General features: G+C 51.2%; 1 protein-coding gene across 1 annotated transcript; it reads left to right on the forward strand.

Moving 5' to 3' along the window:
- Positions 1-8,642: 8,642 nt before the first annotated feature.
- On the forward strand, positions 8,643-10,616 carry Csf2 (colony stimulating factor 2). Its single transcript, XM_052756418.1, has 4 exons — positions 8,643-8,792; positions 8,884-8,925; positions 9,645-9,770; positions 10,509-10,616. Exons 1-4 carry the CDS (start codon positions 8,643-8,645, stop codon positions 10,614-10,616), a joined length of 426 nt encoding a protein of 141 aa, XP_052612378.1.
- Positions 10,617-24,825: the final 14,209 nt, after the last annotated feature.

The raw sequence follows: 24,825 nt of genomic DNA on the forward strand, positions 1-24,825 counted from the left end.
GCTCCAGGTCTGTACTGCTGAGGAAACTTACAATGAGCAGAAGTTATTGACTGGGTCAGACACAGACCTGGCGCAGGAGGATGTGCAGGTGTGAGGAGAGAGGTCAGAAACACAAGGCCCATTGCAGGAATGGAGTGGCAGATGGAGGTGATGTTCCTGAAGTGGGAATGAGTCTTCGAAGACATCTTGTGGACATATTAATGTCCATATTAATTGTCCAGTCTGCAGCCTATAGCCAGCTTGGGTCAGGAATGACCAGTGACATGTCTCACTTAAGTTTACCTTTGGCCCCAAACCTCGGACCCTATCTGGGGACAGCACAGCCTGGCCCAAACATAGCCCTGGGTTGGAGACCAGAATCAAGTTGTGGTTGGTTCTTGGTAGGATTTGGGGAGTATCTATATGCTTTGGATTTAGACTGAATGTGTACTCCTAAATACTTGTGTAACGGTATTTGCTAGTGGGGTTTTGAGAAAGAGATTAAGTGCATAGGGGCTCGTAAGTGGGAATGATGTCTTAAATAAAGGATGTCTGGGCTAGAGAGATGGCTCGGCAGTTAGGAGCATGGACTGCTCTTGTGGAGTTCATGTCCTAACACCTATGTTGAGTGGCTCACTGCCTCCTCCAAGTGGCCACCTCCAAGGAATCTAGCGCCTTCTTCTGGCCCCTGAGGGCACTTGCACTAATATGCACATAAGCCCCCCCCCATAATTAAAAACATATCTTGAAAAAGTACCCCTGGAAGCTCCTCAAGTTCCCCTTTCATGTGAGGACAGTGTGACAGCTGCCCGTGAACCTGGAGGTGGGCTAAAGAGCACTGAGCTGTTAGTTCCTACTCTGTGGAGTTCCTGTCCTCTAGAACTATGAAAGAAAGAAAGAAAGAAAGAAAGAGAGAGAGAGAGAGAGAGAGAGAGAGAGAGAGAGAGAGAGGGAGGGAGGGAGGGAGGAAGGAAGGAAGGAAGGAAGGAAGGAAGGAAGAGAAAAGAAGAGAGAAAAGAAAAGAAAAAGAAAAAGAAAAATCCCTGTTGTGCCCAATCCTTCATAAGGCCCAGACAGACAGGTCTTTGTCATGCCCAGCCACTGGCAGGAAAGGTGCTGGCCCCCTGATCCAACAGGAGGCAGACTGTCCTTTGTTTGTGCTAGGTCACTAAGTCCAAAGGGCAGCAGAGGGCAGCAACAGTCCATGGCAAATCCTAGAGCAGGCCGTCTTCCTGTATCTGAGGCACCTCTTCTGGGGAGCAGGTCACACCACCTAATCACGAGTTCCGCTTTCATCTTTTATCTTAACTTTACAAGTACAGCTTTTCACTGGGTGGACCAGATGGAAAGCATATCTTTTCTTGACCAAAAATAACTATGGGAACCCAGAAAAATGAATCAAAGGGAAATTTCTAGAAAGGCAAGTATCTAAGGAAGGTAGGAATAGAGAACCTGGTTAAACTCACCCCACGATTTAAGCCCCCCTAGACTAGGAAGAGTTCTTCCCTCCCTGGCTTTGAATCCCCACTTGAATCAGTCGCTGAGGCTTCCCCAAGAAGAAGTGGGGTTAATGAGATACAGGCTAGAACTTTTGGGAGCCTCCTGGCCCTGTCCAGTCAGCCGGCACGATCCAGGGACAGGGGTCAGTGCAGGACAAAAGGGATGGATGGCTGCTGATCTCAGGTGCTTCCCACTGGAAGGGATGTCCAGGAGCTCACCCAAGCGGCAGGACTCCACCAGGCACGAGAGGCTGGCCAAGACGCAGGGGGGAGTCAGGCAGATGGCACTGAACAGCAAAGGCATGGACACCTAACAGCGTAGGATGAATTAGGCACAGGGGGGGTCTAATCACACTGGACCATTCAGTGTGACTGAGTACCAGGTGACCAAGGTGGAGGTCGGACCCCTTCTGGCCTCAACTGGTCCCTTCACCTCATTCATGCTTCTCTACTCCCAGGATGGTCCAGCCAGCATGACAATCATGGGGAGGAGAAAACAGGATGACCAAGGCCTGGGTTGTGGTGGGTGTAGAGATGCAGAGAGTTAGGATGGGACCTTGAAGCTACTGAGCTCACACCAACAGGAAAGAGCCAGGGCAGAGGAAGGGAGCTGCAGGCAGAAGCAGAGACCAGTCCTGCAGAAGGGAGGGGGAGGTCTTCCTGCGATGATGAGGGCACATGGCGGAGAGGGAGATCTGGGCTGAGGGGATGGAGTTCTCATGGGGTGAGTAGGGTGACCTTTCTCCTTTGAAACCTTGAAGTTGGGCTGGTGGATGTGGGTGTGTATTGGGCAAAGACGCTGTCTTTCTGGAGTGAAAAGGGATGTAGACAATGCCAACAAGGACTGAAGAAGTCTAGGATCACCCCTACTATGATGATGGAGAGACTGAGGCACAGTGTAATTCAGACAATGGGACTCACAGGCTGCTGAAGCCCTAAGCCACAGTGTGTCTGCTGGTATAAGAGTATAAAAAGAGTCTTTCGCCTGACCCAGGGTCCTTCTGGGGTCTCCCCCTGTCTGGACATGGGCCTCCACTGATAGCTTGTGATGTACCACATTCTCCCAGATGCAGCCTGAGTGTGCACCTGTCACTCAGCTCCGTCTGCATTCGCCAAACAACGCCCATATACACTTGAACGTGGTTTTTGATCCCCCTTTTCTTGTTCCCTGCCTCCCTTACACCAGAGTTGAGATCCCTCTGTGATTGCCTCTGTGTCCTCAAATCCCCCTTCGTGCCTCAGAGAGACAATGTTCATTATCTCCTTGCAGTCCCCACCGTCACTGGTCGTCATGGCTTCCTCTATTTCTCACAGCCTCTGAAGACCCCAGGGTCACCTTCCACTTCCAGCCTGGGTCATGCCGACATTTCCATCTCCCTGGGCACTCCACAATCCCCGGGATGTGTAGGGTTCTAGTCTCGGGACTTCTTACTGTCCCCCTCAGATGGGAGGCTTCAACCTTGGCTCTTGGGACTTCCTTAAGTAGACTCTCCAGTTGAACCTTGCTAGGAGTGCCCAGGGCTGTCCCGGAGACTAGTGTGGGCAGCACAGACAGCTGATGTGGAGACAGGGTACCTCTACGAGCAGGGAGCTCGGGACATGTTAGAGAGGAGGCTGGACACTAGGGGTTCATGTCTGGCATGGGCTTCCCTTTTTTTTCCTCTTCTAGGAGCATATGCTGGGACGTGTTTTGTGTCCTGGCTCCATGTGCTGGGGTGAGTGCGCTAATAAAAATATTGAATAGCTCGGCCAGAGGGGATGGCTTGGTGGCATCTGCCATCAGAGTTTGTTCTCTCGGACTAAGCAACAGTGGGGAAAGGCACTTGCTACCATACCTGACGACCTGAGGTCTATCCTGGGCTCTCATGGCAGAAGGAGAGAGCTGTCCTCTGACCCCTACACCCAAGCCATGGCATGCATGGACCACACAAATAAATAAGTGAACATTGAAAAAAATTAATAAATAGACAGCCACTGCTAGCCTTCGGCAGGACTATGTGCTTGGAATCCAGAGGGGCGGTGAGCCACCTGGGCCGAGCAATATTGCTAAATATGATATCCCTACTCTCCTCAAGCAAACAGAGTTAGGCTGCTTATTCCTGCAGGGCTTGACCCTGGGTGTCTGATCGCCTATAACCGCCTCCTCCTAGCCAGGATAGGGGGCAGGAATAGGGAAGACGGTCTTGTTTCCTAATTGGCTCTTTACAGGGAAATGGGTGTAGCCCAGCCACTTTGCAGCCTGCCCAGATTCCTGCACAGCACTGCACAGGCTGCCTTTGCCTCTTGAGGGTATGCATGGGGACATCTTGGGGCACTAGGGCAGGTCTGCATGGCATGGTGATTATATTTCTCCATCGGGGACAATTTAATCTATTTGTCCTTCATGTAGAATGCCGACCTGCCCAGATCCCGGTGATGATTTCCTTCCTCTCTTTGAAGGTTTGGGAAACTGAGGCTGGAATGGAGACCTCCCAACTAGCCCAAACAGAAAACCTAAGCAGAAAAAAAGTCTTCATCCACTAAGCTCTTGGCAAAATTTAGGAAGTACCTCTGGTGCCAATCTGCAGGCATCTCCGCAGTGACCTGCAGAGGTCTCCATCCCCCTGTGAAGATGAAGCGTGGGCCTAGAGGACAATGGTTCGGAAGCACAGTGGCCGGGCCTGAAGGAAGGTCTGCACCTGCAGCTCTGCCCCCATGACAGTCGAGACTGCTGCTTCCTAGGGGGTGCATGAGGGACTTGGCACCACCCTCCCAGGACACACATAGTCTAAGAGTGTGGGAACAGGTGTGTGTTTAGAGGGGAGTAGTTAGGAAGCTGTGGTCCTAGGAATGGGAGGTCCCCAAGGACTCCTTCCTGCCACCAGTAGGCACTCCCAATTTATGGTTACCTTTGATGACCTCTGTCGGCCTTCAGCTGGCCTTGCCCATGTGAGGGACCATAGAGACTGGGGGGGGGGGTGTGCTGAAGGGACATTGACAGCAGCTGGGATGGGGGTGGGTACCCAGAAACAAGGACCCTGTAAACAAAAGTTCAAGGTCAGAGCCTTCTGGAACCTGAAATCCTGAGAGGCAATTGACATGCTGGACCAGACAGGCGCTTGGGGAGAGTGAGGGAGCCTGGAAGACCCAAACAGTCCTATGAGAGGCTCCTTCCAGGACCCTGTCCTGCTGAAAATATAAAGCAGCAATTGCCGCTTCAGTTGTGACCCCTCAGTTCCTGAAGCTGGCAGGTACCAGAGCCAATCCAGGGTCTGGGACTCCCTCTGCACTCCCTCTGCAGCGGGAAGAAGGGCCCTCAGCATGCCGGGATGCTGTAACAGCTTCTAGCCTCATTTCTCCTCAATTTTTTTTCTAACATGTATCCCCAATGATTCTTTCGAGGAGGGCAAATGAAGGCAGTGTCCCCTCTAGGTGCCCGATGATCTCTCAGTTGGCGATAAGGCTTGGGGCAGAGATTCAGGGGTGGGGCACGATCCTAACCTTGGAGGGAGAATCCTGGGTAAAGAGAAGGCCAGGCAGTGGCAGGGCATTGTGGGAGGCAGACCTGGTGCTTTCATGGGTTGTGTGCCCACAGGACTTACCTGCCTGTGTGGGGCTGGCATAGTTGCTAGGTCCTGGGGAGGCAGCAAGGAGCCCTAAGAGTAAGAAATAAAACCAATGAGGAGGTCTTATTTACCTTTGATCCATCCTCAAAAGCCAGCATCCCAGTGCAGCCCACTGGGACACCCCAATGCCCTTCCAGGGTTAGGCCTTAAGTGCTGGACCAAAATATTGACCAAGTGTTTTGGGACATTATTGGCTTTCCCTTTGCTTCATCCAGTCCAGTCTGGCTGACATCCCAAACCTTACTGCTGGCTTGTATTTCCCCCACTGAAACAAATGACCCCTAACTCAGCTGGCCGACCTGGACCCCGAGCTTCAGAGACACCTCCTTCGTTGACTGCCCCATTTACTCTCACCACGGCTCTCTTCATGGCTGTTTGATCTTTGTGCATATCTTTGTTGGCACTCTCAGCCACGTGCCTGTGAATCGAGGCCTGGTGGTCCCTGTCCTCTGTCCCATAGGGACACAGACACGAGCTCTCTGAGAGCGAAGAGCATATCGTACACCCTCCTGGAGGCTTGACTGAATGGATTTGTCAGGATTCATCAACGCCAGGGGTCTGAGGATACCCAGGTAGCTGGGACAGAACTAGAGGGAAATTTGGCCTTTTAAAATGTATTGGGGGGGGGGAGTGTCAGAGAATGTGGGAGGGGTCATCTTGGAACGGAGACACCAAAGGCTGGAGTTGTGGCTCTATGTGTCTGGTGTGGCAGTGAGGGATAAGACCACCTTCCCAGGGAAGCACAAGCCATCCAGGGTGTTGTATCACAGTCTCAGAGTGGGGTAAAACTCCACAAGCTTTGACCTGGATGGAGTCTATCTCCCTACCACCTTCACCACATCTGTCCAGAAAGATGCTCCTGGGGACCGGGACAGGACAAGGCCCAACAGTCCTCGAACATTCCAGAAATTCTGGGTCTTCTGCCAGGTTAGGACTTCCCAGGATGGGAAAGGTATCAGAATGCTGCCCCCCCCCACCCCCTGGGAAAGTCTTCCTATAAACTTTCCAGCGGCAGACACAGCATCCATCAAGTGGATGATGCAATGGAAGTCAGGGAGCGGTACTTTCCTGGGATATTCCAGAATTCACGGTGGCTGAGTAGAGAGACAAGAGCCCAAGCCCGGGGCATAGCAATGTCTAGATAGATGGCAGAATCTGCTGGGAGAATTCTCCTACAGCTCCAAGATGTCCTTGGGACAGTCACAGGCCACTCATGCCTTCCTGCCAGTGTAGAAGTGTCCCTTTATAGCTGCCCTGATGGACAAGTGTGCAAGGCCCACCATTTTCTGGACCAGGCAGGTGACCAGAATTTCCCAAGTTATCCCCCAGGGTAGTAGAAAGCATCTGAGTGCAGGAATAGGCATGAGTTCAGGTCCTGGCTCTGCTGACTGCTTTGCCTGTGGACCGAGCTGAAAATGGTCTCCTGGACCTCAGACCCCATTGAGGACAAAGACCTTCCTAAGGAGTGTCAGTCGCAAGGTTGAGCCAGACCATCTTAGATGCTCATGTGTCTGTCCTGTGGGATGTGAGGGACTTTGGGGCCCATTTCCTTCCTCCAGTGAAGACTTCCTCTTGTGATAAGGATCCCGGGGCAGCCACCGATTCTGGTTCCCCCAGGGCCCATGTCAAGGGACACTCCCAGGAAACTCCTTTCAGAGGGTTCTCTCCTGGCCTTGTGGGTCACTCCACCCATCTGGTCCCCACCTCCGCCCTGCCACAGCCCCACCAAGGCCCTTGAGTCAGCAAGGCTGTCTGATGCTATTGCCGCTTCTTTCCACGCGTGCAATCTAGGAATCCCTGCCCGTGTTACCGCCTCCACCCTGATGTCATCTTTCTAGGAGAAAGATACGTATCTGCCCACAAACTGCATCCCCAAACCATTGGAGCTCTGCCCGTATGCACCAACTTTGGCTTTTCTCCCTTTCTGCTATTCCCCAAGGCTTTTGGCCACTTCCCTGCCACATGTTGGGTCCGGGAAACATGTCTTTAGCAGCCGTTCTGACCCTCGGTCTTTCTTCCTGAATGACTCTGGTGGCCTTGTCCTGAGTTCCACCTGTTATCTGACCCATGAAAGTCCTCACTTGTGTCCAATTTCAACAGTCCACTGAATCAGCTTCTTGGGCCCGAAAACACATTGCTTAGCCTAGAGGCCTCCTCTCCTATCAGAAGGGCACTGCCAGAAACCCAAAGACTCTCACAAAGCAGGTGAAATAAGTGGGGCTCACATTAGAGGCACCCTTATGTAGCACCTCCTCGGCCTTGACATGCTCCTGTGAGTACAGGCACATCTAGCCCCACCAGCACACCCAGATAGACATATGCAGCGCCATGCCCTCCGACTTCCTGCATGGGAGGTGTGGGCCGGATCCCTTGTGCAAACACAAACACGTGCTGTCTTCTCCAGAACCCATTGTGAAAATCAAACACTTGTTAGCCCCTCAAGAGCCTGCCGCTTTTCCAGAAGCAGTTCCTGCTTCCACAGAAAGGCCTCCTGAGGGGGAGGTGGGCTGGAGCAAGGGGCTGCTCAGGAAACTACTAAGCCTGGGAGAACTTGCTGGAGAAGCCAGAGGCCCCTGTGCCCGATACCCGGCAGCTACCATCTTGCAGTCAGCCTCAGAGGCTCCAGGTGGGACCGATAGCAGTGGTATGCCCTCTTTGAAGGGGCAGGCTGACCTGAAGAGGGGAAAGAGGTTCACATAACTCAGAGGGCCAGAATCAGAGGTCAGACTGGGGGGCCTGACCTGCCCCAGCCAGGAGCTCCAGCCACGCTGTGAACCTTTAGGGTTGAACATGCCTTTGTAAACTGGGATTGTAAGAAGTCAGTTGGGATGGCACCACAAGAGAACGTGCTGTAGTCTGGCTGGCTTCTATACCCTTGGATGCCATTCCCTCTGCTCTCAAGGTCAGGGCGATGGGGGTGGCTGGGAGGCTTGACTGGGCCAAGTTTGCCCATGACTCTGTGTCCGCAGTGGGAGTCTGTGGAGACCATCATAGAACTGTGCCATTTGGCTAGACTTTATCTGATTAGATAATGGGATGGGCTTGTGAGAGGTCCAAATCTCAGAAGAAGGCTGGGGAGAGAATGGGACAGGGCTGGGGCTGGAATGAGCCACCAGAGAAGGTACGGCTTGCCTTGAGGCCTCCTGGGACAGCAGGCAGGATGCAAACAGGAGCCCCACTCCTGTCTCCCAAGCCCCGCCCCAGCCACTCCAGGCCAGGAAGTCCAAATTTGCCTGGAGGCCCCTCAGAAGGAGAGGCTAGCCAGAGGCTGGGTCAGGCTGCCCGGGCAGGGTGGGAGAGCCCCCCAAGGAAGGCGGCAGGTGGGTTGCCGGTTCTTGGAAGGGCTCATTAATGAAAACCCCCAAGCCTGACAACCTGGGGGAAGGCTCACTGGCCCCATGTGTAGCTGATAAGGGCCAGGAGATTCCACAACTCAGGTAGTTCCCCCGCCCCCCTGGAGTTCTGTGGTCACCATTAATCATTTCCTCTAACTGTGTATATAAGAGCTCTTCTGCAGTGAGCCCAGTACTCAGAGAGAAAGGCTAAGGTCCTGAGGAGGATGTGGCTGCAGATCTTACTTGTCCTTGGCATTGTGGTCTGTAGCTTTTCTGCACCCACTCGCTCACCCGCCCCTGTCACCCAGCCCTGGAATCATGTCAATGCCATCAAAGAAGCCCTGAGCCTCCTGAATAACACGCCTGACATAGAGGTGAGTGAGGGAGAGAGTTTGGCTGTTTCCAGACCACCTGCTTGCTGGCCAGTGCCTGTCAGCTTGGTAACATGGCACTTTCCTTTTACAGAATGAAGATGTAGAAATTGTCTCTGAAGAGTTCTCTGTCCAGGTAAGCTGCTTCTCTCTGATGTAGCTTCCCAGGGTCCCTGCAGAGCTGTTTTAAATAGCCCTTTGCAAGGTTGTCTTAACTCCTGTCAGCTGACTGATGGGCGGAGGGGGCAGAGTCTGGGTAGTCAAGATGTCCATAGCCATTCCTCTGCGGCAGTCATGTGCACAGCCTTTATCGTCCGTAGCCATGCCCCTGTGGCGGGCAGTCATGTGCAGTCTTTTATCAACTGAGCAATAAGTTTGGGCAGAGCTAACATTCAAAGGTCGGGGATCTGCAGGGGATGATGGGGAAAGTGAGAGTCACTTTATGAGATGGTCTTGTTTACCTTGAAGTCTTCACTGTGCCCTTTGACCATGGAGAGAGGATATTGACGACAGAGGGGGCACAGAGGGGTTTCTGGAACAAGGCTTGCCCACAAAGAGGCTTGGGGGATTTCCCCACTCTGTCCAGCCCCTTCTCCTAGAATAGTAGCAAGTGGCCTTCGCTTGCAAAGTTAGGGGTCTCGGAACTGGGAATCTCTTGAGGTAGCAGGCTATAGAATGTGGCCGTGCCAGCTGAGAGTGGCCTGGGCCAGGCAGGGAGAAGGGCAGCGGTTAGACGGTGTAATGACTAGACCCATCCTGTGCCACTCGGTGGGAACATAAAGGAGTGAAGAGAAAGTAGACTGTATTCGGTGAGCACTTGGCCTTTGCTTATCAATGAATGGATGCTTCTCGCAGAGGCCAACATGTGTGCCGGCCCGCCTGAGGGTATACGAGCAGGGCCTACGGGGCAACCTCACCAAACTCAAGGGCACCTTGAACATGATGGCCAGCCACTACCAGAAGAACTGCCCCACCACCCCGGTGAGTGCACAGCATTAGGGTCCCAAAGCAGGACTGTTTCCATCTGGGAGGGTAAGGCCAGTGAGGAGGGACCTCTGGCTGTTCAGGATCCTGACAAGTGTCATTGGACAGGTCACGGGAGCCCCTCAAGAACAGGCCATGGCTCCTGTTCATCCCCAGAGGCTAAGCTGAGGAGCAGGAGAGCCCGCTGCTCCCGGCAGGAGCAGGAGCCACCCGCCCTTGTCATACATGTCATTATCAGTCGTGAGGTCAGAGGTGAGGCAAGCCCGAGGAAACGCAGAGCTTGTCCAAGCCCAGAAGAGCTAGCACCTAGGCACCACTTCCTGACAGGGCTTTCCTGTGGGGTGCCCATATTCCATGGATACAGGGATGGGGCTCCTAGAATGGGCAGACACCCCAAATATTCCCCTTTTCCTTTCCTCATGGAAGAGTAAGTCCTGTGCCTTCTTAGAGGCGAGGAGATGCCTCCAGCTGGCTGCCTGCCTCTCACCTGGAACCAAAGAGGCTGCCCCATGAATCTAAACAGGGGCAGGCCTTCTGTCAGGGCACAGTCCCTGGATGCCATTGGCAGATCTGTGCATGCCCTAGGCAGCACCTAGGCAGCGGTATAGTCACCTGATCCTTTCCAACGGGCTTCTGGCCTCTGAGTTCTCAGTGGTACAAAGAACTACACAGCTACTTCCCTGTGTCACCCACTCACCTGGACTCAAGTGCTCTTTTTTTTTTTTCTTCCTTCAGAAAAATGACTGTAAGACACACATCACCACATATGAGGATTTCATAGACAACCTTAAAGGCTTTCTGTTCGACATTCCCTTTGACTGCTGGAAGCCAGTCCAGAAATGAGGCGGCCCAGGCCAGCTCGGATCCAACCTCTCTGATTGCTGCTCAGTGCTCCTGCAAAATGAGCCAGGAAAGCAGGAGTTCTGCCTCGAAGGGACCAAGGGTGGGCCACAGCGACATCAGGGGGCAGTACAGACCTTCTCTGAAAATGCTGACTCTGTCACAGCAGCGGGGGACAACAAATGAGGGAGATTTTCTACTGATGGGGACCAGTAATATTTATTTATATATTTATATATTTTCTAAAAATATTTATTTATTTATTTATTTAAGCTCACAACTGTATTTATTCAAGATGTCTATTACCCTAATAATAAATTATTCAAACTTGTGTTTGTGTGGTTATCTGGTTTATTTTTAAGAGGGGAGGGATTGGGGTGGTAGGTGGTGGTGGGGTGACTCTTGAGGTAGGGAATCGATGAGGGCCAATGCTGTCACGGTCAGAGGGAGGTAAGATCAAGGCCTGGGTACAGCATGGGCCTGGGTACAGTACTCATATGCCTTGGTAGAACTTCTGGGGTGCTCAAGAGCTTCTGCTCCAGAGAAAGGACTCAGGGTTCACCAGGAAATTGAAGTAACTGGTTCGCAGACCTGGCCCAGAGAAGGAGTGTCATCCTTTCTAGGAAATAAGGGGCTTCTGGGGTTGGTGGTCACTGTCTAAACAAGTCAACCCTGGCATCCAGCAAAACTACAGTCTCCCTTTGAGACCATGGACTCTGTGTTCCTATTCTGTCCTCACACTTGGGGCCTCAACCACTTAAAGTAAATCAGCAAATAGACTAACTGTTCAGAGAAAAAGAAACCAAACCACAGGGGTCAGAGCTCAGCATATTCACCCAACTTTCCCCCAAATGGGTGATCTTAATCTTTAGCAGTCAGAATGTCAGTTTGGTGTATGTTGGGGCATAGCTATAAGGTGACACTTTTCTTAATAGGTTTTTATTTTTCCATTAAATTTTGACTCTCATTGGTATTTTCTACTAAAACCCAGAGCCTTGGGGCTAAAAGAAATGTAGTTATCCTGTCTTTGCTTGACAACCAGGCTGAAGATCTTGTCCCCAATTTGTTACCCTGAGTTTCTTCTCAGGACCACCAGGAAGTGAGTGTGTGCCCAAAGCTGGGGATTGGGCAGTGGGACCAGCCTCCTTCCTGCAGTGGCCTGAGGAAGCTGGCTGTTTAAGGTCCCTGCAGGTACTAGGATGCAGTGATCACCCACGGATCCCTGTGCTCCAGCCTGCACAGCATGATGGCTCAGTCCCAGCCAGACATCTGCTGCAGGCAAAAAGACCATGACACCATTTGCAATTGCAAATAAAAATTCTTAGAGCAATCCCGAATCTCAGCAAAGAGAAGAATCCATGGAGCAATAAGGTCCCCTCTGTCTTCTTCAGAAGCCATTGGTAACTGATAAGCGACATCTACATTTCCTTAGACTCATATGCGCATATGTAGGTGCCCTTTCACTGAAATGCTGTCAAGCAAGCCAAGCGTAGACTTACTGTGAGTCACCTCTGAGACTATGCATCTGTGTATGTTCCTGGCTTTTGTACTTTGGGGGTCAGAAAGCCATTGTGCCCCAACAAAGGTAGCTGCCATTGGCTCTCCAGAAAAATCACGTGACTCTCTGTGCTGATATTGAGCAAGAACTGTCTGAGGACTAGAAGACTTACTACATAGGTCTGACTTTCCATCAATCCCCGCACACTCACGCCTGTGACCCTTCATGACCAAATTCTCTTATTTGCGGGCCTACTTCAGTAGACCCCAGAACACCAGTAAGGTAAGAAGCATCTAACGCCTTCGACCTTTATGACCACAACTGAATGGGGAGAGAGGGATTACCTTGATCATCAAACAGGGTGGAGATAAAAATGAGAAATGCTGAGGATTGGAGAACAGAACCTCTGGCTCAGTCAATCGACAAGCCAGTGGCCAAGTGCCGAACTTTGCCAGCCTCTCCAGACACCCTCCCAACATAGCCATCCCAAGGGGAGATGAAGGTATCCATCGCTTCCACTGCACAGCCTGCAGGATCCACAAGTCTCCCGTAAGGTCTTTGGTCCACGGTGAGCAGGGGTGGGTGAGAAGGGTGTCTGCTAGTATTCTGCGGTGCAGGCCCACCACCCCAGTGCCTCTACCCCTGTTTCAGGAGCTTTGCTATGGAAAGTTTACAAAGGACTTCACCTCTACCCTGAAGGAGCTGTCTGATAGATATGACAAGCAGGACCCACACTCAACAAAGATTTACAAGGACGTGAAACTCCTCACAGAAATCTACATAAAGCTGGAAGTAAGTTGCTGCTTGCTTTTAGGGGAACCTGAGACTCCATTTTCTTGCACAACAGCATGGGATCCAGAGAGACAGAGGTCTTTGAACACTACTTGCTTCTTCCAAGGTGGGGGATTCAAGCCATACAGGTATCCTTTGGGATCATCTCAAAGCCAAAAGAAATCTCCTCATTGACAGGTTGGAGAATGAGGAGTAGAAAATTGTATGGAGTTGGAGGGGGGTCAATTCAAGGATACTTCTGGGGGTCTCTGCCTGTGTCCTACCCAGGATCCAGGTGGGGCAGGTCTGAGACAGGTCAAACAGGTTGGTCCCTGACTCAGTTGGACAAAGGAAAACCAAGCCCGTTCCAGGTTGCTACACCCTTGAGGCCTCTTCTGGGCTGAAGAGCCCCTTGGAGAGCCTTGAGGAGACTGCAGTGTGGGGGAACATGGAGAGACACGACAGAGCTGTGCTCTCTCTGCTTGCATGGTCCCACGGACCCCTGTTTGCTCACCCTCGAGACCTTATCTGGGATAGCACATGAGATCTGCATCACATTCTTTGCTTCCTTCCCACAGCTCTGGTCCTCAGACTCTAGATCTCAATGTCATAGGTGGTTCCCTACTCTTGCTCAGACACAGGGGTGGGGGGTGGGGGTGGGGGGTGTCTCCCTGAATTACTTCCCCTGTGGATGGGAAGGCAAGTTTCCTTTGTTTTTTTCCTGTGAAGAAGATGGTTTTGATCATGTGTTCCTCCAGCCTTCAGATCCACCAGAGGACTGTACTACTGAGCAATGTGATTTCTCGAAGTTCAAGGAAGCCTTAAGAAGAGTTGTCAGCCAGGTGGTGGTGGCGCACGCCTTTAATCCCAGCACTCGGGAGGCAGAGCCAGGAGGATCTCTGTGAGTTCAAGGCAGCCTGGGTTACAGAGTGAGTTCCAGGACAGGCGCAAAGCTACACAGAGAAATCCTGTCTCGAAAAACAAAACCAAACCAAACAAAAAAAGAAAAAAAAAAAAGAAGAGTTGTCATCTCCACAGAAGGATGGAAATCATGTCAGAAAACTAAGGGCAATTTCTGGGGCTCCATCTTTTCCTGGGGTTGGAGCTGAAGGAAATGGGGTTGGAGGGGTCTCAGAAATTATTTGCAATGGGTAGAGAGGGGATGGGAGTCTGGTGATGGCCTGGGAGATGAAGCTGTGGGTGGGCCACAGTGGAGAATACCTGAGACCACACATCTGTAACTTATCTGTTAGTGCTTGCTGCTTCAATAAAGCCTGAGTATGAAAAAACAGGGTACAGCCTTGCCTGGGGCCTCATGGACTGGGAGGGAGAGGGAGGAAGCATGAAACACTTTCATCATGAAGCACTTGACCTGGAGTCCTCCACACAGGAAGTACTCCTTTGACTGCTTCCTGTTCCCTCATCTGATCCAAATCTGATCTTTTCCCAGAATCCCCTTCTCAGCCCAATACCTACCCACCTCCGAGACCCAAGCATGAAACACATGGCTTAAATCATTTCCTCCCTTGTTCTCAACTATGGCTCCTGGGCAGCTCCACAGATCCACCTCCACTTGTCCCTGACCCAGAGTGGGGCCAGGGGGACTCTCATGCTACCTACTGAAGACTAGGTATAGTGTAGGACTTGGCCAGAAAGGATGTCCACAGAGCTCAGGAATCCTTACACCCCCAGCTCTCCCAGCACCAGAAGAGGGTTTTCTACCCACTGAGTAAAAGCCCCTCATCTGGCCTATATAACACTTCCCAACACACCCTCCCAACACTTCCTGGGTGTCTGGTATGACATCTTATCTTTGACCCTTAACACTTTCATCTCCCACGCCCACAGCCAGTTTTGCTTAGGTCTTGAAGTACTGGCAGATAGAACTCCCAAACTCTAACCTCCACCCTCAATACCAGCCCTCACCCTAATCATTTGGACAGTTTATTGGGGATGCCTGGGATTGCCCTACAATTCAAACAGCTTCCCACAACCCAAAGCTCTGAGACCAGAGCTTCAACAAGCTGGGATAGAAAAGGCTCTGCTTATCCTGAAGTGCAATTAGCTGCCATGAGACAATACCTGCCTCCTGACAGGCTGTGTCCAGCCCTGGAGGCCATCCGCACACCTGCCATCCCTGCCAATGGATGCTGGGCCACAACTTCTCATCTCTGTCTGGAGATACCAGATACCACAAAGGCTAGAGATCAGAAATGTGCCCAGGCAAAGTTGTCTAGGTATCTCAGAACACAGGAGACAATCCTGGGGCTCTGGGTCAGGTGTCAGGGGCTGCTGCAGGGCCAGGGGCCAAGGCTGGTTTCAGCTTGGAGAAAGACGTGGTCTGGTTCCTAAAGGCTGTGAGCTCTTGAGTGAATGGCATGGATACTCAGCATTCCTAGGGCCACTCCCCTGTAGCTAGCAGTCAAGTCTGGCTAGGGCTGCTGGGACATCCTTCCAGGACCCACTCCTTTATGTCATTAGCTTCCTGTGAGTTGGTGTATGGGTTCCCTGACCTTGAACTCCTGACAAAGCCTGAGGCACCTGTAATGGAATTGGGAACTTGTCACCTCCACTGTTTGCTAAGTGACCTTGGATGAATCCCTTAGTCACTCGGCTACAGAGTTCACAAAGGTAGGATGAACTTCAGCACTGGAGGCCACACCTCAGCCTGAGTACAAGGGCTTCAGTCGAGCTGAACTGCTGCAGAGCATCAGGCTCACTCAGGGGACACTGAGGTCAGAGAGGCTAACAGCATGTGGAGCTGGGAAGGCACAGGCACAAAGAGGATGAACTATCCCAAGTCCTTAGTCAAAGTCACCGGACAGCCACCCACGAAGAGACAGGCCCTGCAGGGAGGGTCTCTTGGGTTTTCTATGCTCCACAGTTTTCCCTCTAGGTAGGCTCAGCTCTGCATGTGGTGGTGGGAAGTATCCGGGGCTGCACACATATGGGTACTGTTCCTGAGAGCCGTGCGTCTGAGTCCACAGCTCCCTGCACTTGGGTTGAAGAAGACATTGCTCTAGTGAAAAGCTGTGACTCTGGGATGGATACTCAGTCCACAAAACATGGCCTTGACCTGACATGGTCTGGGTTAAGCCCGGGCACTTCCTTTCCCTAACAGGCCAGGGACCAGGATAAAATTGTAGCTTCTATAGGCAGCACCCAAGAGTAGGCCTGGCTCGGACGAAATGTGTTTGGCTTCTTTGAGCCCAGGAGGGACAGTAGGGCTGGCTGGCTGAGAGACAGACTCATCCACTTATCCTGACTTTCTAGAATACCGGAATAGGCCCACTCACCCCAGAGGCCTCCTGGGTGTTTTTCCTCACAGTTATCAACAGGACTCTAAGAAATCCATGAGAGCAGCCATAGGAGACTTGCTTATGATGGGCCTGAGAATTGGACCAGCCCATAGACAGCCCCATTCAGTCTTTGAACACGGTGTGGTCACAGAGAGGTAACACAGGAGGGAAGATCACCCACAAGAAGGGACAATCTGTCTGTCTAGGATACAGAATGATAGACTCTATAATGGCTAATTTTGGTTGCCAACTTCATGCACCTGGGGAAGAGGAACCTCAACTGAGGAATTGTCTCTCTCAATTTGCCTGTGGGCATATCTATGGGGTATTTTCTTCATTGCCCATTGATGTAGGAGGTCCCACCCCAGACAGATGATGCCAACCCCTGGTTGGCCTGGGCTGAATAAAAAAGGTAACTGAACAAGCCAGTAAGCAATGTCATCTCTGCTCCCATTCCTGCCTTGGATTCCTTCAGTGATGGACTTCAACCTGTAAACAGGATAAACTCCTCTACCAGGTTGGTTTTGGTCATGGTGCTTATCACAGCAACAGAACCCCAAACTAGAACAGACACCAGGTTACCATGGCAACTCGGAGAGGCTGCTGTGAAAGGTCTAACACGGTACCCATGCTGAAATGACCCCACATGGGCCAAGAGATGGAACTGGGACAAGATGTGAGGAGAGGCAAGAAGAGACCTTTCTCCATGACTGCCTGGGGAGAGATGCTACATCCAAGGTCAGTGGACATCACTGGATCACTTTCCCTTTGCTCATAGTAAATTTGCATTTTCAACATCCCTGCATAGCATCTGAAGAGTCCCCAAATGAGTTGTTCAGCCAAGATGCTGAGGTGAGCTTGCAATGGCTAATATAACAGATCCTCCCAAAGGACTGGGGCAGGAGACAAGACGCCACTCAGCCTGGACACTGAAGAGGTTAATTGGCTCTTCACTGGTAGTAGGCAGCACCATCCTTGGAGTGTACCTGGAAGAGGGGCGAGGTGTCATTTGGCATCCTCTACCTCCCCACCACCAGAATCTTAGGTGCTGACAGCCCTCAGGCTCTCCAGGTGGCCTGTGGCACCAGGCCCTAAATGTTCTGGACTGGCCCTGGAAATCAGGTGTGCTGTGTTCCTGAGCCCTTCTTGTGATTCCTGGCTGCCTGCATATATAGGTGTTTGGTGGCCTTAGTCTGTCTGAAGGAAGTGGAGGACAGGGTAAGGGAGACAACTTAGTGGGTAGAGTGCTTGCCAGGTAAGCATGTGGACCGGAGTTCAGATCCTCAGTGCTCATGTAACCTCAAACCCAATGCTGGGAGGCAGAGACAGGAGAATTCTGGGGACTCTTGGCCAGCCAGTCTAGCCAATCAGGTAGCTTCGTGGTCAGTGAGTTACCTGTCTCAAAAAATAAGGTGTAGAGTGACATCAGATATCAACTTCTGGCCCTTACTTGAGACTGCACACACACGTATATACACACACACGCACGCACACACACACACACACACACACACACACACACACACATACACACACACAGCAGAGGCAGGGCCACAGGGATCAAGCACAGACTGTATCCACACAGCTGCAGGTTTGTGTTGAGGCACATGCCAATCATTATGAATCCAGCAGTTCCTGACCTGGAACCTTCCACACTGTTTCAGTTAGGACATACTGGGTTGATTTTGCTCTCTGGCCTCATGTTTCTTATATGTGCGGTGGGGTACAGGCACGAACGGAGGGGCCCCAGCCCCAGCCAGCCCACCCTGACACAAGAGGCCTAGAAGCTGTAGTGACTGAGAGAGAGAGAGAGCCCAGTGCAGGTACAGGGAGGCCACACGCTCATGGCATGTAGGGCTGTTAAGTAACAGCAGGCCCGAGGATAGGGACGTGGCCCAGCGGAGACTTTGGGCCTACATTCTCTAGAAGCTCCCCACCTTCACACCTCAGAGAGATGGGGACTTCCTCAGAATAACATAGGAGGTGAGCCAGACAGAATTCTTAGCCTGGCCCATAGAAGCCCCCTTGGTGGGCCCTCAGGAGGCTGCTGGGTGCAGGCCTCGCCCTCACAAATGGATGACCAATTTCCCTGCTGTGAAGAGACCCTGAGACCCAAGCTGCCCGGAAAGCTGCAGTTTCAGGGGTATTTTTCACTGTGGTTTGAGATGTGAGGAGTGAGACAGTTTCGTGTTGCTGCCACTGATGTTATCACCAAACAGACTGGCTCTGTCAACCTGCAATGATTAACAGCGGCCCTTTCCCTTTCCCTCTGAGGGACCGTGAGCAAGCAGCCCGGGGCCTGAGATCAGTGCCACCTGGGCCTCATCCCGGGGGAAAGCTGGCCTGCTACACACTGCTCTACATGTCGATCATCAGTGTACAATCAAGTCTGTAAAATGTGCACAATTTAGACTTTTCACAAACATCCACATCCCTAGAACCAACATCCAGAGAGTAGAACATTTCCCAACAGCCACTAAGTGCCTCCCTCCACTATCCCATCATGAAACAGTTTTTGATATTCCTGGTCTTCATTTCAGTGGAAGCCTGCGTTCATATTGTCTTTTGGGTCTGAGCTCCTGTTACCACGTAGTGTCACACTATACAAATCCCACGATTTACTCAATTTTAATTTTTTACGCTTACTTATTTAGTGTGGGAGGATTTCATGTGTGCCACTGTGTAGTCAGAGACGTGTGGGAGTAGGTTCTTTCCTTCAACCGTGTGGGGCCTGGGGACCGAACTCAGGTCTTCAGGCTTGGCAGCAAGTGAGCCACCTCACCAGGCCAACTATCTCACAGCTTATTTCTCCGTTTTACTGTCGATGGACAGTTAGTCTGTTTCCGTCTACGGCTAATAATAAAGTCACCTTGGGCATTCTGTACGTGTGTTTGGGTCCTTAGTGTTTCCACTCTTGGTTTGTTTTGATTCTGAGTTCGGTGTGGAACTGCTGGTCACAAGATACGCACGCTAGGTTTAAGAGAGGGCACTAAACATTTTTCTAAGGCAGGCTTTGAGAAGCAAGATTTTTTTTGGCTAGACACAGCTTAGCCATCTCCAACATTGGGTCTCCTCTCCTTTGCACAGGCCGCTTCCCAAGCACCCTTATATCACTAGGAAGGTTCCCTTCCACTGTCTGTCCTCTCCTGCTGTCAACATTCTGACAATTCCAACTGTCAGGAAACGAAACACAAACCCGATGGAACCCTAACTCATATCCCTGGGGCCACAGGCCTGCCCTGGGAAGCAAGACTTACAGGCCAAGGTGATATGGACACAGTGTCTAGAGACAGATTAGGTGGTTTATGGTTTGCTAGTGCCCATACCCACCTTTCCAATCTCATGGCTGTCTCCTGATGGGAAGTCAAAAGGGTTCATACAGGGTCCCTTGACATGGATACGAGTGATTGCCAGGGCCTTCGTGTGACCTTTGTTGATGCGGTTCAGGCCTCAGAGCCTCTGGGAGGCTCCAGGGAACTTAGCCTGCTTCTATCCTATGTAGAGAGACCATGCCAAGGGACAGAGCCCCTGGGCACAGTCCCAGGTTCCTCTTGGGAGGCTGGCGGTCACAGTCCCCTGTCAGTGCCCTACTGTGTCCTGATGCATTCACTTCCCTGGCCGCTTTTACCTCTGCCTACTTCTCTCTGTCCTTATGGCCTTACTCTAACCCACCTCACAAGTGCAGGTACCGCAGACTTTCAGAGGCTCACACCTCCCGTTCTCCTTTCCACAGCTTCCACCCATTAATTCACCCTGGAAGTATTTATGGACGCCTGTGGAATATCAGGGACCATGGCGGGCACTGTGGGACTCTGAACCCTGGAGGTGTTCACATTTTAGGGCACTGCCACACTGGGTTGCCTGCTAGCTCAGGGTGAACTCTGACCTGGCATAAGACACTGCTCTCCCACTCCGGCCCCCACAGTCTCACTGCTTACCACCCTGTCGCCTCACATTAGCCCTGAGCCGCAGAACACAAGCCAGCCACAGTTCTGCTCACCGGCCCTTCTGCCTGGAATGTACTCCAGCCAAGTAGCTGACATCTGGTTCCTAAGAAGACAGAGTAAGATCCAGCGAGGTGAGGAGATGTCCCACTGGGTACCGCTTCCTCAACATCCACTATGGAGCTCGCTCCTGGTCCCAGAGGTGCACTGTCACCTGGTTTTCTGGGGATGAGGGGTTTCTGCCCTATTCCTCAGGTCCGAGGAGGCTCTCACCCTCTAGGTTCCAGATATGGCTATTTCCCAGTGAGGAAATAAGCCTTTCCTTGCCTCTGATTCGAAGAAACACTCACAGATCTTAGGGAAACAGGGCAGGAGAGGTAATGTAAAGCTTCCAAGGTTTAGAAAATGCTCTTTGTGGGTTGGGAAGATGGCTCAGCAGGCAAAGATGCTGGCTACCAAGCATGACCACTGGAAGTCAGTTCTCCAAGATCCATGTAGTGGAAGAAGAGAACCAAAGATGTCCTCTGACCTCCACACACGCACTTCGGCATGAGTGAAAAGTAAACAGAGAGGAGGCTTGTGGGGGATACTTTTAAATTTTTTTTTTTAAGCCGGGTGGTGGTGGCGCACGCCTTTAATCCCAGCACTTGGGAGGCAGAGCCAGGCGGATCTCTGTGAGTTCGAGGCCAGCCTGGGCTACCAAGTGAGTTCCAGGAGAGGCGCAAAGCTACACAGAGAAACCCTGTCTCGAAAAACCAAAAAAAAAAAAAATTTTTTTTAAAAGAAAGAAAATGTCTTTTGGGGCAAAGCCTCCTGGGAGCTCTGAAAGGGTACTAGAGCACAGACAGGATGCTGTTATGTACGTGAGAGGTGAGCCAGGAGGATGCTCTGGGCCGGAGCCTACAGCTAACTCTTTTCCCACTTAGTGGACCTGGGAACCACCTCAAAGGAAGCAGCAGGATGGAGAGAAGCCCAGCTCTTTGGCAATCTGTCACACTTCCTCCAGCCCAGAAGCTGGGGCAGCCCCAAGCTCTCCTGGCACCTGCCCAGCCTTTTCCTCTAGCCAGGGTGAGGTCATGTGCTGGGAGCGGTGGCCAGGGAGACATCAATTGCTCCCAGGGCCATAGCTCCAAGTCAGAAATGACATAACAACAGGATAACTCACCATCCCCTTTCTCCCCACACCCTAAGAAACCCCAACTTCCAGTCCAGGTCCCTTCCCCCACTGGGTTCTCTCCAGGCACTTTCTGATGGTCTTTTTCAAGTCCTAAATGGAAGCACAAGTTCCGTATTCCATCAAGCCTTGGGGCCAGGGCTGTGGATCTGATAGACGCCAACACCCGACCCATGGACTCAACTTCCCCTTGAGGTGCATCCCAATCAACATAGAAATAAGAGGGAACTACACACCTCTGCTTGTGCCTGGCCCATGGCTACTCCAAAGATTCCTGTGCCTGTGGGAACCATGGACAGACAGACACTAGAGCTCTGGGAGCAAACTGAAGGGCCATGATCTAGGACTCCTGGCTAAGATGAGTCCCCATGGTGGGAAGGAGTGTCTTCCCTTAGAGCTCACAGGTTGAGGACCCATAAGTCACAGGGAAGAAGACAGATGGACATCAAAGGTCCATGACAGTGAATGAGAAACAGATAAATGGACAGATAGATGGACATGATCGACAGCCAGAGCTGGAAGGGTCAGATGGAGAGACCAGTTGGGAACTTGGGCAGTGACTTATTGAACGACAGAAAGGTAGGTCATGAGACAGAGAACTTCTAGCATGGAAGGCGCAGCTGAGAGAGGAGGTTCCTGAGATAGCTGGAGTCACAGCTCCATCAGACATAGCAACAAGTATCCTGTTCACGGTCCCCCTTCCTCTCCACACCCAAGATATCTCTGCTGGAATGACCTCTCACCTCTAGGTCATTTCTCTCACCGGGACAGTTTGGGGCCCGGGCACCATTAATAGATGACAGTTCTGTCTCTGAACACAGAAGGCTCAAAGGTTCCCGTTTGGACACAGTGATCAGATACACTGAGACTCTTGGGGCCCTTCTATCCATGTTTGCAATGCTCCCTGACAAGTGCACATACACACACACACACACACACACACACACACACACACACACACACACACACACGTATGTGTTAAATTCAGGATCCAGCTGTCTCAGGCTGGGTTCTCTGGAGACTGGACCCTAAGACGAAGACCAGTATGTTTATGGGAAGGAGGGGAGGGAGCAGGAGTAAACGAAGGAGAACCCGGTCTGCAAGGCAGTCATGACAAGGATCTCAGCTGACCCAGGGAGGAATTCCAGAGCTGGCACAGCCTGCCAGTTTCCCTGTGGCAGGGTGAGGAAGTAGAGCCTGTGTGTCTTTGTGTTGATATGGAACTGGATGTAAGTTGCCCATGGAAGGAGGCATGATCTCACACGTGACAATTTTCTTCAGCTCAGGAAATTCCCAAGGAAGAATGGCTGCCAAAAACTGTCATCTTCCAACAGAGCCTGCAAACACGGACACGCTCTTGACGCTCGAAGGACATTCTGGGTAACATATTTCAGTACCTACCGCAGTTTACCCCACAAGGTCCACTTCCCCCTCTCTCTCTCTCTCTCTCTCTCTCTCTCTCTCTCTCTCTCTCTCTCTCTCTCTCTCTCTCTCTTTCTTTCTTTCTTTCTTTCTTTCTTTCTTTCTTTCTTTCTTTCTTTCTTTCTTTCTTTCTTTCTTTCTTTCTCTCTTTCTTTCTTTCTTTCTTTCTTTTCTTTCCTTTCTCTCTCTTTCTCTCTCTCCCTCCCCCCCTCTTCCTTCCTTCCTTCCTTGCTTCCTTCTTTCCTTCCTTCCTTCCTTCCTGGTTCTTTTAAGGAACAATACTAAAATAAAATAAGATATAATAAAAAAACTAACATATCAAAGCCAGACAAAACAAACAAACAAACAAACAAACAGAAGGAAAAGAGCCCAGGAAAAAGCATAAGTATCAGAGGTCCACTCATTCACACACTCAACAATCCCATAAAAGCTCTAAACTGGAAGCCATAGCATATATGGAGAGGACCTGGTGCAGACCCATGCGGGCTCTGTGCATGCTACTTCAGTCTCTCTGAGTTCACATGAACTTTGCTCGTGTTCACTTAGACGGTCTTGCTTTCTTGGTGTCCTCCACCCTCTCTGGCTCTTACACTCTTTCTACCTCCTCTTCCATGGGGTTCCCTGAGCCCTGAGAAGAGGGATTTGATGGAGACATCCCATTCAGGGCTGAGTGTTCTAAGGCCTCTCGCTCTCTACATAGTGTCTGGCTGTGGGTCTCTGCACTTGGTCCCGTCTGCTGCAGGAGGAAGGGTCTCTGATGATGACCGAGAAAGGCACAGATGTATGAGAATAGCAGAATGTCATCTATTACTAATCTTTTTTTAGAACAATATTATTTGGTTTTACCCTACCCCCCAAGGTGATCTAGTCTCTGGTTCATGGTCACCCAAGCAGTGTTGGGTGTAGGTTCCATCTTGTGGAGTGGGCCTTAAATCAAATCAGATATTGATTGATCATTCCCACAAGATTCACGACACCGTTGCATTAGCATGTCTTGCAGGCAGGACACCACTGGAGATCAAAGGGTTTATGGCTGGTTTGGCGTTTATGTCTCTCTTTGGAATCACACAAACTATCTTCCTGTACCTGGAATGTAGGGGTGAAGGCTCCATGTAGGCACCAGCTCGACTTCTCCAGTTCGATGAGTTGTGTAGGTGTTGTCTTCAGCAATGGGGCCTTGCTGTCAGTTTGTGGAGAGCAACCTATGTCTTGGCAACAGCTTGGGTTGTTTGGGGATTCCCATGGGACCCTTTTGGCTAACGACTCAATTAGATGTGATCTAATCCCAGTACTGGAAGCTTCACTTGCTTTCATTTGCTGACAAGCCAGTTGGGACTCTGTCTCCTCCATTATCTGGCAGCTTCATTTAGATAACCTTCATACACACACACACACACACACACACACACACACACACACACACACACACATTTTTTAGGAAGTTTCTATGGTATTTGGTTTCCATATTACCCCTCAAGTGGCCCTTACTTCAGCTGTCTCTCCCTATATTCTCTCTCCTTGTCCCTGTCTCCCTCCCCCTCCCCACTTGATCCTCCTATTCCAGTCCCCACCCCATCCATCTAGAACTATCTATTCTAGTTCCCTTTCCTAATGAGATCTGTCCGTTCTCCCAGTCCCTCACACTCTTAGGCCCACTTCCCTTAAGTCCCAGAATTCCAGAGCAGCACTATTGACAACTGCCTAAGTCCTAACCTGCAATGTTTTCAAAGTGTCATGATGCAAGTACTCTGTCACCAGGTTTCAAGCTACCAGTGGCTTCAAAACAGCCTGGCCGAAATTTAGCCATGGGCTCTCACACTTAAGTAGCTAGCCCAGCATGTCTGCAATGTCATTGGCCATCTCTCACTGGGGAAATTGGAACAGGGAAAGTTGATAATGAATTAGAGCGGATCACATGGCCACCACAGATATCAATCATTTCCTCTTCGGCTCTCTATTCCAACTCCCCTTTAACCTTGGCACCGGTCTTCATCTGGCCCCTTGCTGGTGGCAACTACGAGTTGTCTGATCCCAGGTCTCCTCTCATCTCAGGGTGAAGTTGCCAAATAGAAAAAGGAAATACTGGGGAGCCTGGGAGGATGGC

Source organism: Peromyscus californicus, unplaced genomic scaffold, assembly GCF_007827085.1.
Source record: "Peromyscus californicus insignis strain IS unplaced genomic scaffold, ASM782708v3 Scaffold_3__1_contigs__length_106647218, whole genome shotgun sequence".
Lineage (NCBI taxonomy): Eukaryota > Metazoa > Chordata > Mammalia > Rodentia > Cricetidae > Peromyscus > Peromyscus californicus.